Source organism: Zalophus californianus, chromosome 10 (assembly GCF_009762305.2).
Source record: "Zalophus californianus isolate mZalCal1 chromosome 10, mZalCal1.pri.v2, whole genome shotgun sequence".
NCBI classification, from domain to species: Eukaryota; Metazoa; Chordata; class Mammalia; order Carnivora; family Otariidae; genus Zalophus; species Zalophus californianus.
In genome coordinates, this window is record NC_045604.1 from 62638440 (window position 1) to 62666087 (window position 27648).

General features: G+C 37.2%; 1 protein-coding gene across 11 annotated transcripts in view; it reads right to left on the bottom strand.

Annotated features, from left to right (window-relative positions):
- Positions 1-27648, bottom strand: part of CEP170 (centrosomal protein 170) — a 137315-nt gene that overhangs the window by 76330 nt on the left and 33337 nt on the right. For 10 of the 11 annotated variants that reach the window (XR_003522945.1, XM_027610398.2, XM_027610397.2 and 7 more), the window contains exons 2-3: positions 19670-19815; positions 6171-6260 (exon numbers count right to left, since the gene is read on the bottom strand). Coding sequence is in view for 9 of the 11 variants with exons in the window: in XM_027610398.2 (XP_027466199.1) it covers positions 6171-6260; positions 19670-19774 (195 nt within the window). In the remaining 2 variants the exon portion in view is untranslated. Of the gene's footprint in view, positions 1-6170; positions 6261-14376; positions 14426-19669; positions 19816-27648 lie in introns of those variants that run through there. The other variant, XM_027610395.1, reaches the window with a different exon arrangement.

Sequence of the window (27648 nt, forward strand, 5' to 3'; positions counted from 1 at the left end):
TGTAGAGATGAAAATTATAAAAGATTTTATAAAAGGAATTGATACCATAAGAAGTTGTTTGAAAAAAGAAGATTTAAAAAAAAATGGAGAGAATGTGATCAGGCAGGAGACTAGAACAAAGCCATATACTAGTGATTTAGGGTATATTTGATCTGTTAGAAGAAACTGTATCTCAAAGTTTTAAAGAGAAAACAACTTATATATATATGCCAAAAATAGGGGTGACTACTATGAAGGGATAGAATATGACTCTAAAAATGAAAAATAAAAATGTTTTTTAAAAAAGGGATTGATAAGATGTTGGTTCAAAAAGGGAAAAAGAAAAATTCAAGAAAACAAAACAGTTAAAAAAAAATTAACTTTGAAAGACTAATGAATCATGGTAAGAAAGCCATGAATACCATGTGCAGTATTCCCCTAGCGCTGGAGTTCTGCCATTCTCATTGATCGGTAAACTTGGTCTTGGCTGGCTGTTCGCGCTGATCTTCTGGGGGAGGGTCTGAGGGAGGAACCTGGGCGAGGTTCCCAAATGTCTTTGCGGAGGCAGAATTGCCCCGCCCTTGCCAGTCCGGGCTAAGCAATCTGCTCGGGTTTGCTCTTGTTCCCTGCAAGCTCTCCGCACAGCTTTGGGATGATGAGAGTGAAAATGGCCTCCCAATCTCCGCCCGGAGGAGCCGAGAACTCAGGGCCCCGGTCCTTGGTGCGCCCCCAGAGAAAAGTAGTCAATCAGTCCCGTCTCCCTGGTCTCTGGCCGCACTCCGTGATCACCCGGCCTGTGACCAAGCGTTTCTATCTCTGGCATGGTCCCCGTGTGGAGTCTCCAAACCCAGCAGATCCCTGCGGTGCCCTCCCACGCCGCTCCACCTGGGGGAGGAAGGGGAGTCTCCCTGGCTATGCCGCTTGCTGGGTCCCTGCTGGAGGAGCATTGGCCCAACTGTGCCCTGGATCACAGTTTACGGCAACCCCCAGCTGAGCGCCCGCGCCTCGGCTCCATCTCTGCAGCCGGCTTCCCCGCTCCGATACCTGGGAGCTCTGCCGCACTCAGGCACCCCCAGTCTTTCTGTGACCCCAGGGGTCCTGAGATCACACTGTTGCGAGAGGGTTTCACCCCCAGCTTAGCCACTGGAGCAACGTCCCTCAGCGGAGCCGACTTCTAAAAGTTCCGATTTTGTGCTCCGTGGCTCTATCACTTGCCAGAAGCCGCGGACGGAGGCCCTCTCCCCCGCCGTCTATCCTCCCGAATATTGCCTCAGATTCACGTCCTACATTCCAGTAAGTGGTCGCTCTTCTGTTCAGAGAGTTGTTGCTATTCTTTTCTTTGATCTCCTGTTGAGTTCGTAGGTGTTCAGAATGGTTTGATCCCTATCCAGCTGAATTCCTGAGACCAGACGAAATCCAGGTCTCCTACTCCTCTGCCATCTTGCTCCGCCCCCCCGCATTCTTTCATTTTTTGATGTTTATTTTCCAACACTTACTTGATTTAGTTTCTAAGTAGACAAATGCCCAAGGCAGGTATCTATACAAAGCTAACTAGAAAGAAAGATGATGTATAAAGAAATAAAATTACTAATCTTCCATTAATAGATCTAAAACTAAGAAAAGTTTTCAAATTATGGAAGATAGCTATCTTAATAAAATTTTAAGCTGTCAAAGTCTTTAAAATAACGCATTCTGATAATACAATGCAAGAAGAACTAGAAATAATAAGCTAGTGTAGCTAGAAATAGACTTGAAATCTGAAACCAACACTTATAAAATGGATATATATCCCAGGTATCCCTGGACAACTGATGAACAATACCCATTTTGAATATTATGTACCTTTCAAAACCAGGAAAATATGAAATAAAAATTTGAGTTTGTCAGAATTAATTTTTTATTAAAATTGCAATTGTTTTTCATTGTCCTTTTATCCTAACTTCTGCAAATTATTTGTAAAAAGACTTACAGATTCGACAAGACACAGATGGTAAATGGTGATTATTTTTCCTGGCACATTAGAACTTAAAGACTTGAAATTTGCTAGATTCACAGAACACTGTCATATTAATTGCCCAGAATGAAGATACTATATAAATATCCAAGTTTTCCTCTGATTAGCTGAAACTTTAAAAGCTTTTTTTTCCTTTTGAATTCCATTTTTTCAATCTTCTATTTTATTGGATTTGAGACAGCCATGATACCCTATTTGGGAAAGCTTCCTCCATGGTGAGGAATTTTAGAAGGGTCCTGAATGACGTATTGTAAAATATATAAGGAAATTATGTTATTGTGGTCATATACTCAAATTCCTATGCATAACCAGCACCGTGTAATATGTCATGGAGTATCAGTTTTAAGTCTACAGAAAAAAGTCAGAAGAAGTTATGATCGTAATTCCAAGTGCAGATATAAGGAGACAGTGAGATACTGCTAAAACTTGGGATCACACCTTAGTATGATTTATGAGTAATCCTAAAACACAAGCTTCCAACGTCCCTCACAGAAAGGCTGAAATGTTAATACAAATAAAATTCAAAGGCTTCAGGCATTTGTAAACTAATTTCATATTCATTTCCAAAATGAATATTTTAGAGTGTTTTAAAAGTTACACCTTGAGTTTACCTAAATCTTCTAAGTATAATCACAAAACAGAAGAGCTGAGGAAAATGATGGAAAAGCAAAGAGAAGAATAAAAGGAAACATTAATTCACTGATGTCTGGTATGCAGAAGACAAGCAATTATGTCCACTGTGTCAGAGGACTGCCACCATAGCTCTAAGCCAATTTTACTTAAAAATGTCTTAACCAAAAATACTATTTTTACTCAAAAGGCCTAAGATGACCAATCAGATCCATGTAAAGCTTAAGACTGCTCAAATCTCTTAATGAAGCACCTACTGTGTGTTTGATATATATACATATATATTAGGAAGGTACTTGCAAAAATCAAGAAACATAATTTTAACATGCTGGCATTTATGGCAGAAATATTCCCTGAGATCTAAAAAGGCTTAGGAAATATGAGCCAGACACAAAGTTTCAGCACACAAAAATGCAAGTGAAAACATCTGAAGAGAAAAAGTCTCCTGAAAGGCTAAGATTATATAAGGAAGAGAGAAAATTTCAAAGAGCAACAGGCAAAAAAAACCCAAAAAAACAAAAAAAATTCATTTAAATAAATCAATTATGAAACATTTTAATAAGTTAAACATGGGGAAAGCAGGTTTTGTTTCTTATGTCAACATCATTTGATCACACCTCTGCCTTGCAGGTAGAACAGGTAAGGACAACGAGGCATGGATAATGAAGTAACAAACAAGATCTCAGAGTTCAGAAGTAGAATACCTGGGATTCAAATTCAGGTCTTTCTCAACTACAAATCCCATGTTCTCTCCATCTCAACGAAGCCCGGGTGCCCAAGCCAGGCCAGCTATTCAAACTCCCTCTTCCAAACTACTAACTTACAGAAGCAAAACAAACTAGATAAACATCTCTTTAATTTACATACAACTAAACTGCATAATTATACTGTATAAAACCATATAACCACTCTGTATTATATTAATGCTCTGGGAAATCTGAACAGAGTGACTGGCCAGGGGTGCAACCCCCTCAATCACATTGCCTGTGAGAAAAGTCACCTCTTTTTCCCTACAGCTTCTCCACTCTATGCCACCCTGGTCTGAAGCTAACGGAAACGCCAGTGTGAAAAGGGGATACAGCAGAAGCTAGACACAGCGAGCTGAGGGACAGCCTAGTGACAGAAGCCAGACACGGAATGGGATGGGAGTGGTACGGCACAGGCCACAGTGGCTCTCGAGGGGCAAGTGCTCCAGTGGAGGAAGGAGGCAGGAAGAAGTGAAGGCAAACAAGGGTTTTCATAGAAAGAGAAGCTTCAAGGGGCTTGCAGGGAAATGGGCCACGATAACATCAACTACAAAACCCGTTCCAGCTTCCTCAGGCAGAGCAATCTCATTCCTGGTAACAGTAACACCAAGTGTAGATCTAGGTCCCTTGGGAGTGTACTTAAGGGTAGGATGAAAGGGAGTAAAAGTGATCAGAGCTAGAGTTATTTATAAGTTGGGTTTAGCTGGTAAGTGCTTTTAAAAATATATAGCAGTGGATTCAGGTATGTAGGCGAGAGGGTGCTAAACTTGTTTTAACTGCTATTCTTCCCATTAACACCACAGCCACCATAGCTACCACTTACTGAAGGCTAACGAGATGCTGTTCTAATCATTTACAATTACGAACTCATTAGAGCTTCACAACAACCTGAGAGGAGTACTGTTTTGCTGTGAACATTTAAAAATATTGAGGAACAGAAAAATTAAATGCCCTGTCTACAGTTACATCACTGGTAGGAATTCAGTGTGGGCTCATAATCACCACATTGTGTCCCCTTACTTCTAAAATTACTACTTTTAACCTGATGCTCAAATTTCTAGAATTATAAGAATTTTAAGAGTAAACAGGCTGTGAGTAATAGTCTACTCCAGGATAAAGTGCATGACAGGTGGGAGTCCACAGTTTTGTTCCGGCATATGTCCCAGGCCGTCATGTGGGTAACAGCAAAGCTAGCCGTCATTCGTGTGAGGCTCTCCAGCTCCACACTGGGTACACGCGTACATGTACTGTCACATGCCATCCCCGGAACAACACTACAGAGCAGGGACTATCATTTCATTATTTTAAAGCTAAAAGCAAGGTAACTGAATTTTTCAGAGTCTTCAGACTCACAAACTCATTACATTTTCCCACAACTCTGGGAACTAAAAGGAAGATGTACAAGGAAACTAAATTGCAGAGAGAGTATGTGATTTTCCCCAGATTTACCACTGGTAAATTACGACTAAAATTCAAATCCAGGTCCTGACTTCGAGTTCAAAATGCAAATGCTGCTCTCCAGGAGTTACTATCTTTCACAGAACTATTGAGTATAATCAAATTAAGAGAAAGGTCAACCCAGGGAAACTTGTAAGTTAGTATTTCACCTGATCTTTTTTATAACCTATGCCAAATAATTTTTATACTTGATCACAGTCTTTTAAAAGAATAAAACACTGTGATGTAATTCTTACTTATTATTTTCCAAGATAATAACATAAAGACACCTACGAATGCACTGTGGTGGAGACGAAAATTTCTAGGCTTAAAACCAGAACGTAACATTTTAGTTAAAATAGTCCACATATGCAAGTAGATTAAAATTTTTCTCTATAAATTCCTACATATAGAAAATAAAATTAAATTCCATTCAAAAAAGATTTATCGTGTTCATGCACCATGCAGAGCTCTGAGCAAAGGCTCATGAACCGTTCTGGAGCTCATGATCCAGCACAGTGACAAGTAAGTAAAAGTAAATGTAATACAAGGCTGATAAAACATCCCCAAACAGAGTAAAACAAAGGTTTACAGGTGTGGAGAAGCAAGAAAGTAATTCTGCAAATAGGAGCTGGGACTCAAAATAGCGTACTTACCTGTCTCATGTTAAAATGGTTTCTACCCAGTCCGCCTCCCTTTCTGCTTTAAATTCGTTCAACAGGTTAATAACATCAGCAAGTTAATATTCCTAAATGCCTCTCCTTTAGGAAGCAGTGGAATTTGGGTTTGAGTACAACTTGTGTAAATGACCAGGCAGAAGAGAGAACTACTAGGCTGAAGAGAATCTAACAAATTATTTTGAGAAGGAGATAGCAGGAGAACTACAATTTTGGTGGTATGGCAAAGGAAACTGTAATAGAGCAGGAATCTGGAAAAGTGGGTGATGCCAAATTTGAGCCATTTCAGTTCAAACCTGAAGACTTAATTCTGCTTGCCATGAGAAACAGACAGTCTTGGAAAAAAACTAACAGAGAAACAAAGTATCTCAATGCACCTTTCAAGCCATCCAGTGAGGTCAACTTTCATCTCACCTCCTTAAAGAAGTCTTTTTCAACCATTATGGATAAAAACAACCAACAACCTTCTGAATTTCTGTATTTACTGCCTATACAGTTTCTTGAGAACATGGGTTAGTTTCATATTCTTCTATATGGTCCCCAAAGTGCTATGTACCTAGGTAAGCCTTTAAGAGTAAGATGCAAACAAAAAGGAACAGAACACAAACAGGAAATGTCACCTGATTTGTCTTCTTATAATATTAAAAAAAATACTCAAGTAAAACAAAAAATAAAATCTTAACTTACCCCATTTAGGCTGCCCAAATCTTTCACCAAATGTTCATCCGTAGAGGCATCATAATTGATTACAGCATGTTGCTTATCCACACTACGAGACTGAAAGGAATTTTTCTGAGTTAGGAAATACAAGAAAATACTAGGATAAATAACAAACACAAAGATTTTTGGCTAGATACTTTATATTAATAGGACAGTAGATAAATACAGAGAAATATCAAAGTGGATTAAATGAGATTTAAACTGTTACTATGCAACACAAACTTGGCATCACTCCCCAAAGAAGAAAGCAGCCAAAATTTGAAGACATTCTTTTCTACTAAATTCACACATTCTACTTTTGAAAGAATTTAAATCAGGTGACTTTGTTGAATACACCAAATGACAATTATTTTTATAATTTGAAACTGTTACATGGAAGTCATGTGAATTATAATTCGTAATGTTTTATGTATCCTATTGTAAAAAAAAAAAACTATCCTATAGGATTTTCTTTATTGAAAATTACAGTGTAAATTATATAAGGAGTCCAAAGATTTAGAGAAAAGGAACACGATGTGATACATTCTCGAACAAAATTATCCTCACTTAACACATGGGTTTTAGGGGCGTCTGGGTGGCTCAATCATTAAGCGTCTGCCTTCGGCTCAGGTCATGATGCCAGGGTCCTGGGATCGAGTCCCACATCGGGCTCCCTGCTCAGCAGGGAAGCCTGCTTCTCCTCCTACTCCCACTGCTTGTGTTCCCTCTCTTGCTGTATCTCTCTCTGCCAAATAAATAAAATCTTTAAAAACAAACAAACAAAACATGGGTTTTAAAACTAGAATTCACGGGGGAGCTCTAAGAGGGAAAGAGAAAGTCAAAAAAAGGAATTAAGATAGCAAAGTGATTACTGAAAATCATTTTTCAGTCTCTCTTAAAGTACACAGCACACACACATGTATGCACGCTGCTCCGGAGCTTAGGGAGTTGTCTGTAGGTAAAAGCACCTCAGAGATGAACTATATAAAAGCCTGTAGAAACTTTTATTGAAAAAAAATATCCGTATAGTGACAAGAACAAACAGTCTGAGAACCACACTGAATCTGAACTCAGTAACACTGAGGGCTACTTCAGGAACCTGGGTAAATGAAAAGCAAAGAAAGTATCCCAAATGGGAAGAGATGTGACTTCCAGTTTCCAATCCAACATGTAAAGAGCTTGCAAGTCATCAGTCCCATCCTTACAACAAGAAAAAAGACACACAAGTGGAAAATCAAAACTAGCCTTTGTTTTATCAGAGAATTGAGGTCATAAGGTCAACTGACACCCTGAAAAACTGGAGAGAGAGGTGAATACAGAGAATCATAGCTTCCTGAAAACAGAAACCATGGCTGCAGCCAGCAAGGCAGGAAAACTCAAGGGTAAGGTGAGTAACTGAAACATGAATGCCAACTAGCTTGCAAGATAAAAGCTCCTAGGGGCACAGCCTTGGGGAACACCACTCTTTGATGAGTTTTTGAGTTTTACCTCCAGAAACCCCACAAGGATGTCAGGGTGAAGACTGGAGAAAGTCTTCTTGTGTCCCCTTAGCCTGAGGGTGAAAAGTAACCATTCTGAAAGAGACCCAGAGCATTCTGCTGTCACCAATGGCCTATCCTCAAGGAAGACTCTCTTACCAGCACTGTACCGCTGTGGGTTTTATCAGAGCCTAGCTGACATGCAAGAATGGAAATACCAAACTCCAGAGTCCTCTAGCCTTCCTGGCTCATCTAAAGAGGGGGACAAAAAAAGAGCTGAGATGCACTTGTGAAGGTCATGACCCTACAAAAAGACTGAGAACTAATCAAAGCATTACAGAATGCCTCCTCTCCCTCCCAATCTTACCACACACCCACAGGGGAGATTACAATGGGAAAAACTGCTAAATTCAGCTTATTTAATAAAAGGTCTCTAAGGAAACTCAAAAACCACTGGAGAGATGAAAACAAGGACGCTAGAGGAAATGTTAACCTCTGATACTTTCAGCTACAGCCATCAGTGAACATGGCCTGACTCCTAGCCCCACTGAAAAAACGAGAAGGTCAGCAACTAGTGAACAAAAATACAGATGTAAATCTTAGTTGAAATTATTCTTTCCAAATAAATATCACTGAAATGAAAAGTTCCTTCCTCAGTTAGCTTCAATTCCATATTGAAAAAGTTTTGGTCTTTCTAACATTAGGAAGAAACAGTATGACTTCAAATAATCTTCCAACAAAACCTACACATTCATCATACATATGCTTTTGTTCTTCTTCAAAGTTTTAAAAGTTGCTTTTTGGTTTGGTTTTCTCTGAAACCTCCATTTCCCTAGGACAGACTTAAGAGCACATTTCTGTGTTGTAGGATTAGTGCCACTTCTCTAAGGTTCACTTGAGAAACCAATTACAATGGTAACCACTACAAAACATCTGCATTCAATCTAAAAGTCACTTAAACTTCATGCTGTCGTGTTTTAAATTATTGCTCTGTTTAAACTAATGAAGTACGAAATTCACTTATTCCGGTGACAAAAAACACATGTAGCTCCATTAGGAAAATAATTCCCCCTTATTGTGGATTTATCAAGTTGAATTAGTCTATGGGATAAAAATGTCTGCATGCTGTGAGACAAGTGAGACTGCAGGTGTATGTAGGCTAATAAACTTGAAAGAATCATCATAAATAATCTCTCTGTGACAAAGGAAACAGAGAAAGAGCTCAAGTCCTTAGAATGGAGAACTGAAATCCAAGGGGAAAAATCTAAGTGAGAGCTGAGAGAAGAAAAATCTCACAGGAAAGGGAGTTACTGTTAGCTTTGGAAAATAAGCCAAGCAGCTGCTTCTGGAGCCAGGGAACCGCAGCTTTTGAGGGAATGGTCAACACGCACCAGAGATGAGAAAAAAATGGTTTAAGGAGGAAACAATTAGGAGGCCACCTAACTTAGTTAACAACTTGCTAGAACCCGGAAAATCCTGAACCTGATATACACCTTGCCTTCAAATTGTGTATGGGGGTAGCTAAGTACAAGAACACCTCCCATGGAATGTACAGAAAACCCAAGACAGCAGAAAACGACAGAGTCCACTGAGCTGAGACGCCATTCCAACTCTGGGGACTGGGGAGTGGAGTGAAGGTGTTACCTGGGGTCAGAAAAAGCATCTTGTTTGTTGAAGATTTATTTATTTGAGACAGAGAGTGCATGCACATGCGTGAGCAGGGCAAGGGACAGAGAGAATCTTCAATCAGACTCCAGGCTGAGCATGGAGCCCAAAGTGCGGCTTGATCTCAGGGTTAACTAATTAAGCTACCCGGGCGCCCCTGTTTGTTGTGAAATAAAGAGGGAAATAACTTTTTGAGAAGATCAGGCTTATGAACTCAGGGCAAGAGCTATCATCAGTTTAAAACTCACAGAACAAGTCATTCCCATTTGAGTAACTCTTTAACAGCCAATGAAAGAAAGCAAGTAAAAATTCCTGTCTTTAGTTATCTGCTGTTTTCAAGGTAGCAGGATGTTTCAGCACCCATCAAAGAAATTCAGCAGAAAACCAAGATTATAGAGCATACTACATCTAGAGAGTGGTCAAGAAAACTGAAGGAATAAGGAAGATTCGTTACTTATATCTAACCATATAAGCATTGATTAATCCATTTTCATTTCCAGATAATCAAATTCACATTTTCTCTAGATTAAACTAGCCAGGAGAAGGTGTATTACAACTTAATTTTCACAATCCATTTGGACATTTCAATGCAAATCTAATAATTTCTCAAACATATAATTTACACCCTGACAAAGACTGCTAACTTCATCAAGTTTCTGGTTCTAACGGGAAAACCTTAGCTGATCAGGTGTAAACTATGAAGATTGTCATTTTTTACCACTTATCTTATTCTTGTCACTTTAAGCCTCCAGTAAGAATGCAAAACTCCTAAAGTCCTTCCTCATCACAAGAAAAAAAAATTTTCTGCGGCTTTGTATGGGAACAGATATTAACTACACTTATTATGGTGATCACTTCTCAATATATACAAATAGTCAATCATTGTTGTCCACTTGAAATTAATATAATGTTGTAAGTCACTTATATCTCAATTAAAAAAACATGTAAGACTCTCTAGTCACTGTCTTCTTTCAGAAAACACCCAGAAGAGTGTGCCTCCTTCCTCGTGATTTTTATTTTCTAGAAAGACTCTTCCTAAGGCTTTGCATTGCACTCTCGAGAATCTACCTTACCCGAAACTCCTCTTCATTCTCAAGCTCTCACAGATGGTTACCTCCTACTTCCTTCCTTTAACTGAAATCTGGCTTTCCCCCTGAGAACACTATTTCCACTGCATTCCTTTAAAGTGGATGCCATCCTCTTAAATCTGACATTCTGTTGAGTTCAGAGATACAGAATGAATTCATATGGTTTATTATCATGGCTTTTGGACCATTACCTTCCCCGTTCAACGAAAAGCCCTTTACTTTTTTGAAGTTCTTGTTATCCACCTATACATAAATACAAGTATAAATAAATATATATACACACTATATATTTCTTTACACACACACCCCTCCCAGATTGCTGCAATCATCTATCGTCATTTTAATTTTTTTTTTTTTTTTTGAGTAAACTCTACCTCCAACATGGGCCTTGACCTCATGCCCCAAAATCAAAGTTACATGCTTTCCCAACTAAACCAGCCAGGCGGCCCTCATTCTAATTTTCTGACTGTGGAGTTATGGTTCAGTCTTCCTTTCCATTCAAATTCCTACTTTGCCAAGATTGATTTTAAACATCTATGTAGAGAGGAGCCTGGGTGGCTCAGTTGGTTGAGGCTCTGACTGTTGGTTTCAGCTCTGGTCATGATCTCAGGGTCCTGAGATAGAGCCCTGCACTGGGGGCGGGAGGGGGGGGTGTCTGTGCTCAGCAGGCAGTCTGCTTGAAGATTCTCTCCCTCTACCACTCCCTCCACTCACACATTTTCTCTCTTTCAAATAAATAAAATCTTAAAAAAAAAATCTATGTGGACAGCCCATATAAAAATCTAGCCATCCCAACTCCCACAATCAAAGTCCATACTCTATCGTGGCATACCCCTCCCACTGCTAGATCTTATGTGAAACAGATTCTACACCTGGAATCTAAACTGTAGTATTTTTCTCTATGACTATATTCTCTCCTATTCTTCCAGTTCTCTCTCTTATTTATAATAATTTACTAGTATGCAACCTCAGTGCCCTGACTGCAACAGGTCATCTCATACTCTGACCCCCTTCCTTTTCTCCCAAGCAATCATTCCCTATTGTCCTGACTATCTCCTTCTCTATAATCCAGCTTCCCCTGGCTTCCCCTATCCATGTTCACGACTCCCAAACCTCTACCTTCTGCTCAAAGTACTTTGCTCAGCTTTACATATTTATTTCCTGCTTTCTACTAAATATCTCAATCTGGACATCCCTTCAGAACCTCAAACTCACTACTTTATTCCCGAAAAGTACACCTCCTGAAACTCTATTTTATTCATTTCTATGCCAAAAACGCTAGGTCCGAGGCTCTTTTTGTCTCCATCCCTCATTATATAACTAGAAAGCATATCCTAACTCTTCAATCCCTCTCATACTCTTCCTTTCTTCATTTCAAAGGGTTCTTTTTCTTTAGAATGTTACCTCACTTTCTAGACTATTATCACCTCCTAACTGCTTATACCAATTCTGAGCTCCAACTTCTGAGCAGCAATATAGATTAACAGTTTAAAGTGCAAGTGCTGGAGTCCAAAAGAACTGGTCAAGACATCTGGCAACTGTGTGGCCTTGGTAAAATGACTAATCTTTGTTTAATCATCTATAAAAAAGACAGACTGAACATATCTCAGAGGGTGGTTTGTGAGGATTAAATGACATTAGGCTTGGGAAGCATTTAAAAAGGCAATATTCCCCTGTGTAAAAACTCCTCAGTGTACTTACTGGCTAAGGTATAATATATAGTCTTTCATCTAGCACACAAGGCCTTCTAAGATCTGGTCTCTTCTAACTTCCAAGTCTTTAATCTCTCAAAATGTTTGCCTTCATGTCCTGTATATAAATCACAAGGGGCTATTTTAATTACCTAAATACACACTGAATGCCATGCACTCAATCACACTCGAAACCTTCCAGAATCCATTTATTCATCTTTTACGATTATTCAGCTCAAGCTATCTCCTCCATGAAGTCTTCCCAGATTTCTTATCTCTACATTTCCTTGCAGGTAGGACTGATCAATCTGTCTGTTGTGCACCCCACATCACACATATCACTGTTCTGTGCTCTAGTATCTAGGCTGGTTAACATGTGTATCTCCTTTTACTAGACAATAAGCCCTCAAGGACAGGGTGACCCTACCTGTATATGCATTGATCCCTCGGTAGCCAGCATGGGGCCTAGTACATTGTGGATGCTTAGGAAAGGTTTGTTGGAAAGAAAATACATGTCATTTAGCCCATCTCATTTCATGAAGCACGAAGATAGAAAAATTTTCTTAGAGAATAAAATATCAAAAGTACTGAACTTACAAAGTTCAGACCAAATTTTAAGAGACCTACAAACTGAGTGGCTTAAAACAATAGAACCAAAACAAAACAAAAAAATTTTGGACCTCAGAAAAGATAATTATAAAACCAGAAAATTCTGGAAAATGAGTATTAAAATGAAGCAATAATACTGCTATATTTAAGAAATACTTCCTTTTCTCCCCCCGCCCCAACCATGAGACTATGGACTCTGAGAAACAAACTGAGGGTTCTAGAGGGGAGGGAGATAGGGGGATGGGTTAGCCCGGTGATGGGTATTAAAGAGGGCACGTACTGAATGGAGCACTGGGTGTTATATGCAAACAATGAGTCATGGAACACTACATCAAAAACTAATGATGTAATATATGGTGATTAACATAACATAATAAAATAAAAAAAAAACTTCCTTTTCTACAAAACAAAAAAAAACTACACGCACAAAAAAACCTGATATCAAATAAGTCAAAACATAAAAAAACAATTCTAGGCCAGGCACAATGAAAAGCTAATTTTAACAAAAAGCTAACACATGAATAATACAAATGACTACCTGCTATGTGTCACATATGCTTTGGGTATGAAATGGCTACTTTTTAACATTATTATTACTTCTTATTATTACTTCTTTTTCCTATTAAAACACAGACATACATGGACACATAGGCTAAAAAAACCTGAAGAGAAAAAGAAAGATTGCCACTGTGTGTCATCACTGTTTTAAAATCTTTTTTAAAGACCCTATGGCTGACTCTTTAAAAGCTCAATTGCATTTTTACAATCAGAGTAATACACAGTGACTTATTCTTTGCTACGGGTTCCCAAAAGACAGATGAAAATAAGTTACCTATGATCTTTAAAACATATTCCATTATCCTCCTGGGACTGTTCTTACACCATGTGAAAGTTAAAATAGTAAAATAATAAGTCAAATATAATTTTGTTACAATTTCTATTATGCATCGGGGAAAAAATCATGTTTCAGTTAGTATGATGGTGTTTCTCAAAACAGAGCAAAATTCAATTATTTGGTGCAATTAAAATTGTTATGAAGATAAAATTAGAATTTAGATAGTGAACTTTTCAAAATGCAACTCCATTTGTATTTAGAAGTATCCCATATATTGCAACAGAAGTTTGAACATGTTTACTAGCAGAAGTAAGTTAGTAAGCCAGTTTTAGGTTACATACATCAGTAGCAGCTTAGTGGTAGAAGAGAAAGGTCATTTGATTTTGAGCCAATATTACCAAGACTCTAATACCAGCTTCCATGACTTAATGGTTACATGATGCTGGCCCTGTGACTAAGTCTTTCTGAATCTTAATTTCACCGTCTGTAAAATGGGGATGACTGTATCTTTCAGGAAACTGTTGAGAGGAACAACTAAAATGACATAAGTGAATACTGAGAAATAGAAAGTACTATTTAAATACAAGGTACTTTTAATAGTAATATTAATGTGTGTTACTCCAGACAAAATGTAATTTCCACCTAATAATTATACTTTATAGCTTTCATCTATGGCTAAGATTTATTTTGCATAGTATGTCTTATGAAACATAGCACAGTCATCTTTCTACAGCAAGACAAACAGGCATAGCAAGTCTAAATACTTTGCTGGAGGCTTCCAGGCTAAGTGCAAGAACTAATTTCAGAATCCTTTATTTAATCACCTACTCTTTAATATCCAGGCACATTTTCTTCTTGATGATCACATTCTTTAGACCTTTTTTGGAATGAGATGAAATAACAAAAAAATTTTAATTGTAATCAAACAGGTCATATAACCTTATGGATCATTTACTTCCCTTTTGCTTTGGGTTTAAGCCATATTATCACCAAAGACCAGCAAATCTACTTGTGGTTGAAATCTTTACAGGTAAGAAACTACTTAAAATTATTCAGAGGCAGAGATTCTAAAACCTAACAACCAGTTTCCCGTACATTAAAAAATGGAGGGTTTTAAGTCATAAATGCAGACTTAGATCAAATTTTTAAAGATCTTTTATTTACTCATTAGAAAGCAATCAAATATTAGCTATTTGAGCTTCTAACAATTTTAATTATCACACTGACTGACCTAACCAATGCAGAACCACTGAAACTGTGTAAAGCCTTTAAAAGGAAAACACAATATCATCAAGTCTAGAGCACTAATCTTTCAAAACAAATATATTTTGCATTTATAAACACAAAATTCTTCACTCTTCAAACACTAATCCATACCTAAACTTCGTTCATTTTTCAGAAATGATATAAAAAAGAGTAAGTTTTAAATATCCATTTATTTTACTATACTTGGAAAGATTAAACATTAAACCACTTAAAAACTAAATACAATTTGCAAATATTTATTCTTACTTCCATATACAAGATGTCTTTCAGTGCTACGAAGACTACTACTAATTTGTAGCACTGATTCAGACTACCAGATGACCAGCATGCCAATCTATTCATGGACCTCTTTCAGAGAATCCACTGTGTCTAGGACAGGGCTAAGAACAACGTGCTATCAGATAAAGGGCAGAAGTATCTTTAAGGGTGGAGACCAAGGAACAGGTCAAAACTGTTTTTTCCCCTTGCCTGATCATGGAGTTCCCTTATCTCCTTTATATTCTATTTAAAAAATAAAGCATAAATAAACCAGTCATAGATGGGATAGATACCCATATCATAAACATTTATGAAATTTAAGTAAAAAGGTTATTTTAACTTTTTGACTTTTTACAGCGCTGTAATATTGGTTTCTGCTCATTAAACTAATACTAATTTTTGCTTTAAGTTTGTTATAAAGGCAGTATGAATCAACAGAATCAATTCAAAGATATTTTAAAATTCTATGGCCATTGGGGCGCCTGGGTGGCTCAGTCGTTAAGCCTCTGCCTTTGGCTCAGGTCATGGTCCCAGGGTCCTGGGATCGAGCCCCACATCGAGCTCCCTGCTCTGCGGGGGGCCTGCTTCTCCCTCTCCCACTCCCCCTGCTTGTGTTCCCTCTCTTGCTGTGTCTCTCTCTGTCAAATAAATAAATAAAACCTTAAAAAAATAAATAAAAAAATAAAATTCTATTGCCATTGATTTCCTTTTTGTTTCATCGTGGTGATATGTATATCAATATATATATAGCATATTTGCCATTTTAAGTATTTGTAAGTGTACTGTTCAGTGGCATTAAAATCACAATGTTGTACACCACCATCTATTTCCAAAGTTTTTTATCACCCCAAACAGAAACTTTGTAACTCTTAAGCAACAACTCCTCAAACTTCTTTTCCAGCCACTGGAACTGCTAACCCTCTTTTATGCCTATGAATTTGCCTATTCTAGCTATTTTCAAAAGAATCATTTTGTCTTTTGTGTCTAGTTTATTTCACTTAGCATAATGTTTTCAAATTTCATTTATGTTGCAGCATGTATGAGAACTTCATTCCTTTTTGTAACTGAATAATAATCCATTATATATGCATATACATTGCATTTTGTTTAGCCATTCATTTGTGACTGGACACTGGGGTTGTTTTCACCGTTTGGCTATAGTGAATAACGAATACTATAATCAACACTGACACCCAAGTATCTGTTTGAGACCTTGCACACAATTACTGTGGGTATATATCTAAAAGTGGAACTGCTGGTCATATGGTAATTCTACGTTTAGCTTTTTGAGGAACCACTAAAAGCTATTTTCTAGAGCAGTGACCCCATTTTACAATTCCACCAGCAATATAAAAGAATTTCAATTTCTCCACATCTTCACTGGCCTTTATTTTCCTTTTTTAAAAAAAATTACAGCCATCTTAGTAGATGTGAAGTGCTATTTCATTGTGGTTTTGATTGACATTTCTTAGTGACAAACGATGTTGAGCATCTTCTTTTCATGTGTTTATTGAGCATTTTTAGATCTTCTTTGGAGAAAAGTGTAGTCAAGTCTCTACCCCATTTTTTAAGTGGGCTGCTTGTCTTTTTGTTGTTGAGTTGTAGGAATTCTTCATATACTCTGGATATTAAACTGTTATAAGATACATATAATTTTGCAAATATTTTCTCCCACTCTTCACTCTGTTGGTAGTGTCCTTAGATACACAAGTTTTTAATTTTAATGAAGTCTCATTTATCTACTTTTTCTTTTGTGGTTGGTGCTATTGGTGTCATATCTAAGAATCCACTGTCAAATCCAAGGTTATGATGACTTAGCCCTATGTTTTCTTCTATGAGTTTTATGGCTTTAGCTCTTAAATTTAGGTCATTGATCCATTTTGGTTAATTTTTATATCTGATGTGTGGCAGGGGTCCAACTTCATTCTTTTGTAGTGGAAATCCAGTTGTCCCAAGCCTCATCTGCCAAAGAGATTATTCCTTCCTCCACTAAATGAACATAACACCCTTCTAAAAACTCAGCCTGCCATTGTAATAGTTTCCTGGGGTACCATAGGAAAGGTGGCTTTAAACAACACAAGTTTATTTTCTCATAGTCTGGACTCTCAAAATCCAAAATCAAGGTGCTGGTAGGGCCATATTTCCTCCAACACTTCTTGGAAAGGATGTCTTCTTTCTTTGCCTCTTCTGGCTTCTGGTGGACTCAGGTGTTCCTTGGTTTCTGGCAGCCTAACTGTAATCTCTGCTTCTGCCTTCACATTGTCCCTCCGTGTCTGTCTTTTCCTTTCCTTATGAGGACATCGACTCACACTGGATTAGAGTCCATCCTAATGACTTTACCTTAACTTGATTACATCGTCAAAGACTTTATTTCCATCTAAGGTCACATTCACAGGTATGGAAGATTAGGACTTCAATATACGTTTTTGTGGGGGACTCAATTCAAACCAAAGATACATAGGGGTTTATTTCTGGACTCTATTCTATTCCACTTGTCTGTAAGTCTACCTTTAAATAAGCCAGCGTCACTAGTTTGTATTAAGTTTTGAAATCTTTTTCAAAATTGTTTTACTTTTTTTTTTTTTTATTTTGCCAGACCGTGCCAAACTTTTACTTTGCCAAACTTAGCCAAACTCTTCAGAAACAAAACATCTTTTAGTATCAGCCTTTATTACGGGTCACATTTTCCTGCTTCTTTACGAGATGGGTACTTTTTTATTGTATACAATATTTTATTTATATTGTAAATTTTGGGGGTGTTGGATATTTCTGTACTCTTATAAATATTCTTGGACTTTGTTATGGGACATAGTTAAGTTACTTGAAGAGTATGACTCTTTTGGGTACTGCTTTTCAGATTTAGATGAGGGTAGAACTCAGTCTATGGTAAATTATTCCCCACTATTGAGGGGGTAGAGACCAATGCCTTGTGAATCATGAGGTTTTCCAGTCTGGCTGTTAAGACAAGCACCGTTCCTGACCATGTTACTGCCCAGCACTGTCAACTCTAATTCTTTGGGAGTGTTTTCTCCACATATATGTGCTGATCAGTACCCAACAGCATACTGGAGGATTACCTCTGCAAAGTTCCTTCTCTGTGTACCTCTTTCCTCTCTGATACTGTGTCCTGTGAACTGGAACCCACTTTGGTCTCCCTGGACTCACAGCTTTCACCCTCCACCTCACAAACTGTCAGACAACTTCCATCTGTACACATAGTCCAGGAACAGACACCATATCAGTCATGTCTCTTACTATTCCTTATCTCCATGTAAGAAGAAGCCTAACCTGCAAGCTCAACAACCATTCCCACATTTCTTGGCTGGTTGATACAAATGCCACATGGAAAGCACCTCTTCTACTCTCTGATAATGAGCTCCTACTATCTGTGCCTAGGATAGGGTCCAGTTCCAAGAGGCCTTTATCCAAACTGAATCATTATTGCCTTTTTCTCAGTTGCCACTCTCAACACTCCCATCTCACTAAGAACCGCAGAAAATCTCTGTACTATTCTATTTCTCGCATTGAATTTGTTGAATTAAGGTGTCATTGTATACATAACTTATTCGTATACTATACTTACTACATTCATATACTGCACTCACATAGCTGAGGGTGGCTTTACTTTCACTGCCCCAGAACTACAGAATAAGTTCCCTAATTTTAAAGTAAACATGTGTAACAAACAGATGCAAATTTGATTTTTCTAGGGATAATGCAGGGTTTCTCAATCTCAGTACTATAGATATTTGGGGCCAGATACTTCTTTGCTGTGTGTTTTCAGGGTGGGAGGGAGAAAGGTGCTGTACACTGTAGGATGCTTAGCAGCACACTTGGCTTCTTGGCCTCTACCTACTAAATGTCAGTAGTGACCATCTCCAACCTCCCACCACTGTAACAATCAGCTACCGCCAAATGTCCTTTGGGCAGGGGGAGACAGGATCGCTCCAGTTAAGAACCACTGGGCTAAGAGAATAAACAGTTCTACTCTTAAGTATTTGTTTACCATTTTTCACACAAAAAAGGGAGAAGAATAAGGGGATAAGACTTTTTCTAAACTGTGAGGGATCTGTTCAAATAACTAAATTCTCAAAAATCTGGAGATCCATTTTTCTGCTAATTACCTTACTCAAACACATCTTAAAAGTATGCTTTAAAAGCAACTCCTTTATACATAATGCAGTAAATACCATCAATCTTTAATTATGCTCAAACTACTGAAAGGTATCATACTGAACATCTCGAAAAGAAGCAAAGAAACTAATTTTGGTATCACTGAAGCATCCACGATTAAAATTCAGTTTTACTTCATGCTATGCTAATTTTATGAATTATTTACAAGTCTTATTTTTAAAGTATATAATGTGAAACTTCTTACTTAAAAATAAATTTCTCTACTCTGAGCTCTCATTTTTCAAAACTGATTTTCCAAGACTTAGAACGTATTTTTAGATGATTCAAGAGGGAGAAAATTAATTAAACTGGTAGCTAGAGTTAAAACAGGGAGAGCCAGAAAGTTCAACTCCAAAGGAGCAGAAGAATATTTTCTACCAGTTCAGGCTTTGAGTAGACACATCCAGAAGTTTGATGCATTTACCTGCAACATGAGCTCACAGTCATCTCTTCCAACAAAAATCATTTCTCGTGGCAGCCTGTGGCGAGTGCCTCCACTGCTCACCAAAAACCAGGATGTTAAGCTCATTTTCTGCTTAGCTTCTAAGTCTTTGGCAAAGCTACGTCATCCTGCAGAGATATTGAAGAAAAACATACATTCAGATATTTTTAGCTTTAGTATCTATTCACCAAACCCTTCATAAAGTAGGCCTAAGAATAGAACTGCACTCATCATCCACTCCTAGCTAAGTAAACAGACAGTCCAGAGGTCCTCCCAAACGACAGACTTACCAAATTCTCATTTGTAAAGTACACAGACTTCATTAAGAGTTCAATTAAAAAGGAAGACATTAAGCAATTAAGTAGTCAACTAATTCACATTTATTATACTTCTGAAAGGCTTTGAGCATAGCTTATAAAGGTCTATAATTCTCAAGTAAATGATCACATTATTATAATGTTAACCTGAGTAAATACTAGCAATATTTATACAAATACATGACTTATAAATGATTTGAGAAAGACTAAGTTCAAATGAATATATGTGATATCTGAAACCAAAGAAATTGCTTGTCAACCAAGTGCAGACCACTGACAGAACTTTCAAAAACCTGCAATTTCAATTTCTCTGTCCTCATATGTACTTCACTTCCTTCGTACATTCCTCTAGAGCAGCAATTCTTAGGCTTTTTGTTCTTAGGACCCACTTCACTCTTTATTTATTTTTTTAATTTATTTACTTGACAGAGAGAGAGCTCAAGCAGGGGGAGCAGCAGAGGGAGAAGGAGGAACAGACTCCTCAACGAGCAGGGAGCCCGACTCGGAACTCGATCCCAGGATCCCGGGATCATGACCTGAGCTGAAGGCAGATGCTTAACCGACTGAGCCACCCACGTGCCCCCCATTACACTCTTAAAAAAAAGAACCCTGAAGAGCATTTTGTTTACATGGGCTATATATATTAACATTTACCATAAACAAGAAATGAAACTGAGAAACTAGGATTTATTAATTCATTTAAAATAAACTAACATTTTATTGAAAAATATATATACTTCCAAAACAAAAATAATTAGTGCAAAGAATAGCACTATTTTACATTTTTAAAAATCTCTTTAATGTCTAGCTTAATTGAAATTTCTGTATTGCTTGGCATTCAATTTGTTGCTGTATATTGTTGAACGTGAAATATCTGAAGGCCTGCCTTCATTCAAATAGAAAAGGGAAATTCATTTTAATAGTTTTTTCAAACAACTGTAGTTTCTTTGATACTACATCAAAACTTTGAAAGTTTCTTGAAACTTATTTACAATAAGAAATCTGAAACTTTTTATACTATGTTACATGAAAATCCATCTTCAACTTTGAAGGGATCTTGTAACATTATAAACTGGTCATTTGGAAAATACTGGTTCCCTGAGTAACACAGATCTTCCAAATGATGACATATTCATTTCATTATATTATGTAAAAACATCATAGTCGTTAATTTCATGACCCACCTCCTCAGCAAAGTCTTTAAGTATGAGGTAGTTGTGAGGATCATGGTGGCAGAATCAAGTTTTCTAAAATTCTAATTTTCTCTTGAAAGCTCAAATTTTATTGGCAAAAGAATACCGGCAATTCTTTTCTTTGAGGTGACAGGCTTACTCTGGCAAACACTCAAGTCTACAAAACCATTCAATTTGTCTGTCAGTCACTGTGTGAAGGAACAAGGCGCTCTACAAAACAAGTGGGTAGTGCAGTTCACAACTCAAAGATGACACCAATGCTTCTCCTTGAGACAACCAGGGTACTTTGGTATACAACATAAGTGCTTTATGTGTCCTTCCAATTACTTGTACAGAATATTAAAAAGATGGGACTCCCATTTTTACCACTTTATCAAAGACATTCTTAAATGAAACCGGCTTTTTTTTCTTAACTGCAAAAGTGCATGGCAATTACTATTAGTATAGTTCAGCCTGGATCTATGCTTAGGAACCAGCAGCTTTACCCACCACTCTTTTTATACTGTCAATTCAAATGACAATACAATAAAAAAGGCAAATAATGTTTTGATGTTATTATGAAAACAGTTTTGACCCCCTGACCTTTGAAGTGGTTTTGGGGACTCCCAGAGCCCTGTGGATTGAGCTTTGAGAACCACTGTGCTAGACAATGTAGCTATGTCATTTAGAACATAAACCTTAGAGTCAGACAGACTGACAGATGAAGAATCTGACTCCTGGTTCTAACACTTTTTATTCTACATGACCTGAGGCAAGTTATTTATCTCCTGCCCCTTAGTTTACTTTTCTCTAAAATGGGGATAATGATAGTATCTACTCAACAGTTTTTTCTTAGGAATCAAAAACTGCCACTTGTAAATATTTTTTTCCATGAAATGGCACATTCTGTTACAATTTAATTAGAAGCAAACTATACTAAGTGAACTGAAACATTCTGCAGTAAGGACTATATCCATACATTAAAGCAAAATCCTATAAAATGTAAAATTTTATGTTAAGGTAAAAACCTATACATTATAAATTTATCAACACATACAAGAAACAATGGGTTTCACCAAAACAGGCAAATAGTCTTCTGTAAAGCCAAAACAATCAAGTCTTACTCAACTCTGAGCTTATCAATTGATACGGTCAATTTATGTGGATTTTTCAATCTTTATCCACCTAACTCCATGTTGGAGATGTTAGTCTTTCATGTGTCTATTCTCTGTCAGATTGGCTTTTAGCATTTCATGTGTACATCCTGGCCAAGTCAATGAGAATCAAAAAAATTTTATCCAAGAAAAACCCTCCAATCTAAATATAGCATATAAGTTGCATACTGCATTTGAAAACAAACAAAAGGACAATTTTAAAACATGATATTAATAAGTAAGCCAATAGTTACGTATTTATTTAAAGGAACTAAAAAAAAAAAAAAAAACTACAGTAAGACATGTTAAAAGGAAATGAAATTAGCCTAAACACAATAAACTAGAACAGTAGAGCCAAACATAGGGAACAGGAACAATATAACATTTTCAAAATCAAAGAAGTTTTATGTAAGCATTATTCACATGCTACAAAAACACTTCTAAGTATTTAGACAATATCAAACAGAATTATATTAATATGTAGCCATAATTCTATAATATAAACATACAGATAGTAATTACATTTGACCCTTGAACAACATGAGTTTGAACTGCATGGATCTGCTTATATGTGGATTTTTTATAAATACAGTACTGTAATTATACTTTCTCTTCCTTGTAATTTTCTTAGTAACATTTTTCTTTTCTCTAGATTAACTGTAAGAATACAACATATAATACATGTAACATAAAAATATGTTAACAGTTTATGTTATTGGAAAAGCTTCTGGTCAACAGTAGGCTATTAGGAGTTACATTTTGGAGAAGTCCAAAGTTATACAATGGATTTTCAACTGTGCAGGGGTTGGCACTCCTAACCTCTGCATTGTTCAGGGGTCAGCTGCATGTAACTACATAAAATAATATGAAAATAGTGGCTTTTCATATATCTTGTTTTGACTTACAATGACACTTAAAAGGTAACTAAAAGAGTGCATACTTTCTGAAAAACAGAAATAAAAACCATAATCCTCAAGATGAGGGGTACTTATTTATTTATTGGAGGGGTGCAATGTCCTTGATTCCTCTTCTAGCTTCTCAACAATGGATGGGAATGAGATCTAACAAAAAAGCTGCTGCGTTTCAATTTTTACATAGGGCTCTCTCCTTATCTAAGACAGCTTTCTCACTGGTCCTTCAATTCCAATGATCTCTTTGTACTCACTGAGTAATACTGACAACTCACACATGATAAAACTGAAACCTGGTTGAGAGTTTCCTCAATGACCAAGACATGTTTCAGCTCAGATTCCTCTAACGGGATGGAGAAAAGAAGCCTTTGGGTTCGACAGTTGGACAGAACATGCCCAAGGTCTTGACCAGATGTGACAACAGTTACATTTCCTCGTAGAGTTTCTGGATGAGCCAGGAAAACATGTGTTTTGGAGTAGACTCTCTGAAATAAAACCCTAGTCTCTCATGCTTTCTAAGTGACTCAAAACACAAAAACAACAAAATAACAACAAATTTTTCTGGATTTCAGATATCTTATCTGTACAAAGAAAAAAAAACAAAAAAACCCAAAAAAAACCTGGGTGCCTGGGTGGCTCAGATGGTTAAGCGTCTGCCTTCGGCTCAGGTCATGATCCCAGAGTCCTGGGATCGAGTCCCACATCGGGCTCCCTGCTCCTTGGGAGCCTGCTTCTCCCTCTGCCTCTCTCTCTCTCTCATGAATAAATAAATAAAATCTTAAAAAAAAAAACCCAAAGGGAGAATATCTAAAGATAAAATGAGACACAGATACGGTATCTTATAATACCTGGCATACGGGATTATGTTCATTTCCTTTTCTCCCTCTCCTAATCTTTTCTGCCAAATAATACCCTAAAGTCATAATTTGAGACTGCAACAGTACCAACCAACCAATCAACATTATTGAGTATCTTCTATGTTAATGTTGTAGAAGTATTCACTTAAAGAAATACTTTAGGACAAAAATTATGACAATATAATGTAGCTTATGGCTTACTCAAAAAACTAAAAATACTATATAGTCTTTATTTCATACATATTTCAATTCTAGAAGAGTAAATTTAATGGATCAATGATTAAAATTCCTACAACACTTTCTCAAAGCATGACCAGATTTCATTGGGATCTAAAGTCTGAATAGTATACAGGATCACTGAGTTTTTTTGAAGACTAGAGCCCAAGGCCTTCTAACATACTCAAATTCTACCACAAACTATAACCTTTGCCCTGTGACTCTGCAATTCTTCCAATTAGAGGTGGGGTATAATCTCCCACTCCATAACTCTGGGCTCTGCCTCATGACTTGTTTTGGCTAACAGGATGATGTTAGTAGATGTGATGCAAGTAGAGTCTAAAACATGCGTGGGCAATTGGCTTTCCCTCCTGCACCTCTGCCATCACCAAAAAAAGAACATGCCCTGTCCAGCCTACTTGTTCAAGATGAATGAGAGACATGTGGAACAGACATGAAGCTAACATACAGTTTCAAGCTGGGTGGTCCGTATATCATCTAACCCCCAGGTGAACAACAGATATATGAGCAAAAAATAAAAACGATTGTTGTTCAAAGCCATTGAGAGATGTGGGCTGATTTGCTTCACTACTGACTATAATGTACATTGAGTATAATTTACTAAAGCACAGTATCTTTTCATAAGTATATTCACAGTCCAATACACTCGAGTATCTTTAGAATATACAAATGAAATTTTTGTTTTCATTGTCTCTTTTCCCAATTTACTCTTTTTTTGATGGTAACATTATTTGTATAATTAAACATAAGACTGCTATGTATTACAGAACTAAAAATTACAGGTAAAGCTCTCAGCTTATTGCAACAAAGAACCAACAACTGGAAAATCCAGCAATGGAAGAAAATGCAAGCCCCCTTTTTTGGGGAGGTGGGGGAGGTCAACATCTTTAGTTTACTTTTTTCCTCTCTGGAACAATTCAGTTTACCACAGGAGACTCCTCCCATATCCCCCAATAATGCACATAAACACACTGCTGATACTGTAGGAGCTAAACCAAGAAGTGGTTTAGGGGGTTTCACTGTTCTAGTTGCAGTTTCTATATATTAATCTCCTTGGTTAAGCAGAGCACTTCAACCCTGGTAAACAATTCAATTCCTAAGCTATTTAGGAATATCACAAAAAATGGAGGAACAGGATGCTCCAGGAATCCATCCCTCCACCTAAATGAGTACTGAACTCCTAAGATCTGAAGTAACTATTTTGGGGCTCTGGTGTCTAGCCAAAGAGGCTGCTAAACTTCAGTACTTTACATGGTAGCAGGGACCATTGCCATTCCCCATTCCAGAAGCTCCAAAAAGTAGCCCATAGATAGCCTCTTGCATTTCTGGTGAGGCTCACTGGAGCGAGGATACATAATAAAGACCTATATATAGAGAGCAAGCAACAGGAAAACTCACTTGCAGGGGAAAAAAAATGGACGGAAACCATCCCTGAGGAAGCCCAGACATTTTAATTATTAGTGAAAGATGTTAAATCAACTGTGTTACATGACAAAGAACTAATGGGAATCAGCAAAATGATCTATGAGAAAGCCAAGAGCATAATAGGGAGACAGAAGTTATATAAAATGAAAAAGTCACTACAGAAATTCAACAGATTTCACCAGGAATAAGAAATGATCAACAAATCTGAAGATAAGGCAATTGGAAGTAACCAGTGTGACACTTAGAAAGAAAAAAAAAATGAATAACATAAACAGAGCCTGAGGGATCTGTAGGATATCATCAAATGTAGTGACACATACATTAAAGGAGTCCCAGAAGGAGAAGAGACAGAGAAAGGGGAAGAAATAACGGCAAAAAAACTTCCCAAATCTGAGGAAAAATATAGATATACACACCCAAGAATTTCAACAAACTCCAAGCAGAATAAATTCACACATATTCACACTCTGCCATATTATACTCAAAACTGAAAGAAAAAGACAATTTTGAAAACATAAAGAGAAGACACTTGTCATGGACAAGGGGACTAACAAGATTAACAGCTGATTTCTCCTCATAAACCATGGAAGCAAGAAAGCAGCAGGATGGCATATTTATAGTCTGGGGGTAAAAACTGTCAACCAAGAATTCTGTATCTGATAAAACTATCTTTTAAAAATGAATCACAACTGGGGCACCTGGGTGGCTCAGTTGGTTAAGCGACTGCCTTTGGCTCAGGTCATGATCCCAGGGTCCTGGGATCCAGCCCTGCATCGGGCTCCCTGCTGGGCAGGGGGCCTGCTTCTCCCTCTCCCTCTGCCACTCCCACTGCTTGTGTTTTCCTGCTGTCAAATAAATAAAATCCTTAAAAAAAAAAGAGAGAATGAATCACAATTAAGACACTTCCAGTTAAACAAAAGCTGATGGGAGTTCATTACCAGCGGACTGGCCTACAAGAAATGCAAAAGAGAGACTTTTAGGCTGAAATGAAAAGACACTGGACAGTAACTAGAAACCATGAGAAAAATTAAAGATAACACAGGTAAAATAACTATGTAGGTAAATATAAATCTAGCATAATTGCACTTTTTAAAAAAAAAGGATTTTATTTATTTGAGAGAGAGAGAAAGAGAGCACAAGCAAGGGGGAGCAGCAGCGGTAAAGGGAGAAACAGGCTCCCTGCTCATGTGGGGCTTGATTCCAGGACCCCGGGATCATGACTTGAGTCAAAGTCAGACAGCTAACCAACTGAGCCACCCAGGTGCCCCAAGATGATTGTACTTTCAATACGATTTGTAACTTTTCTCTTTTTCCAATATGATTTAATAGGCAAATACATAAAACAATTATAAAGCTATGTCAATATGAATACAATATATAAAAATGTAATCGGTGACAAATATAAAAAGGGAGGGATGGAGATGTAGATTCCTGTATATTCTTGCATTGTATCTTGAATTGTATATTCTTGAGATTAAGTTGGTATTATTGAAATTAAGTTATTATAAATTTAAGCTGTTATTTGTAATCCTAAAGGTAATCACCAAGAAAATAACTAAATAAACATGTAGAAAAGGAAAGAAGTAAATCAAAATGGCACATTAGCCAAAAATCAACTAAATACAAAAAATATTCAGTAGTGGAGAAATTGAGGAACAACAAAAAACCATATAGAATGCAAAAAAATAAATAGGTAAGTGACAAATTAATCCTTCAGAAATCACATTAAATGTAAAGTATTAAACTCTCCTATAAAAAGGCAGAAAAAGACAGATCACATAAAATAACAGGATCTGTTGGGGTGCCTGGGTGGAATAGTCAGTTGGGTGTCTGACTTTTGGTTTTGGTTCAGGTCATGATCTCAGGGTCATGAAGCTGAGCTCCCAGT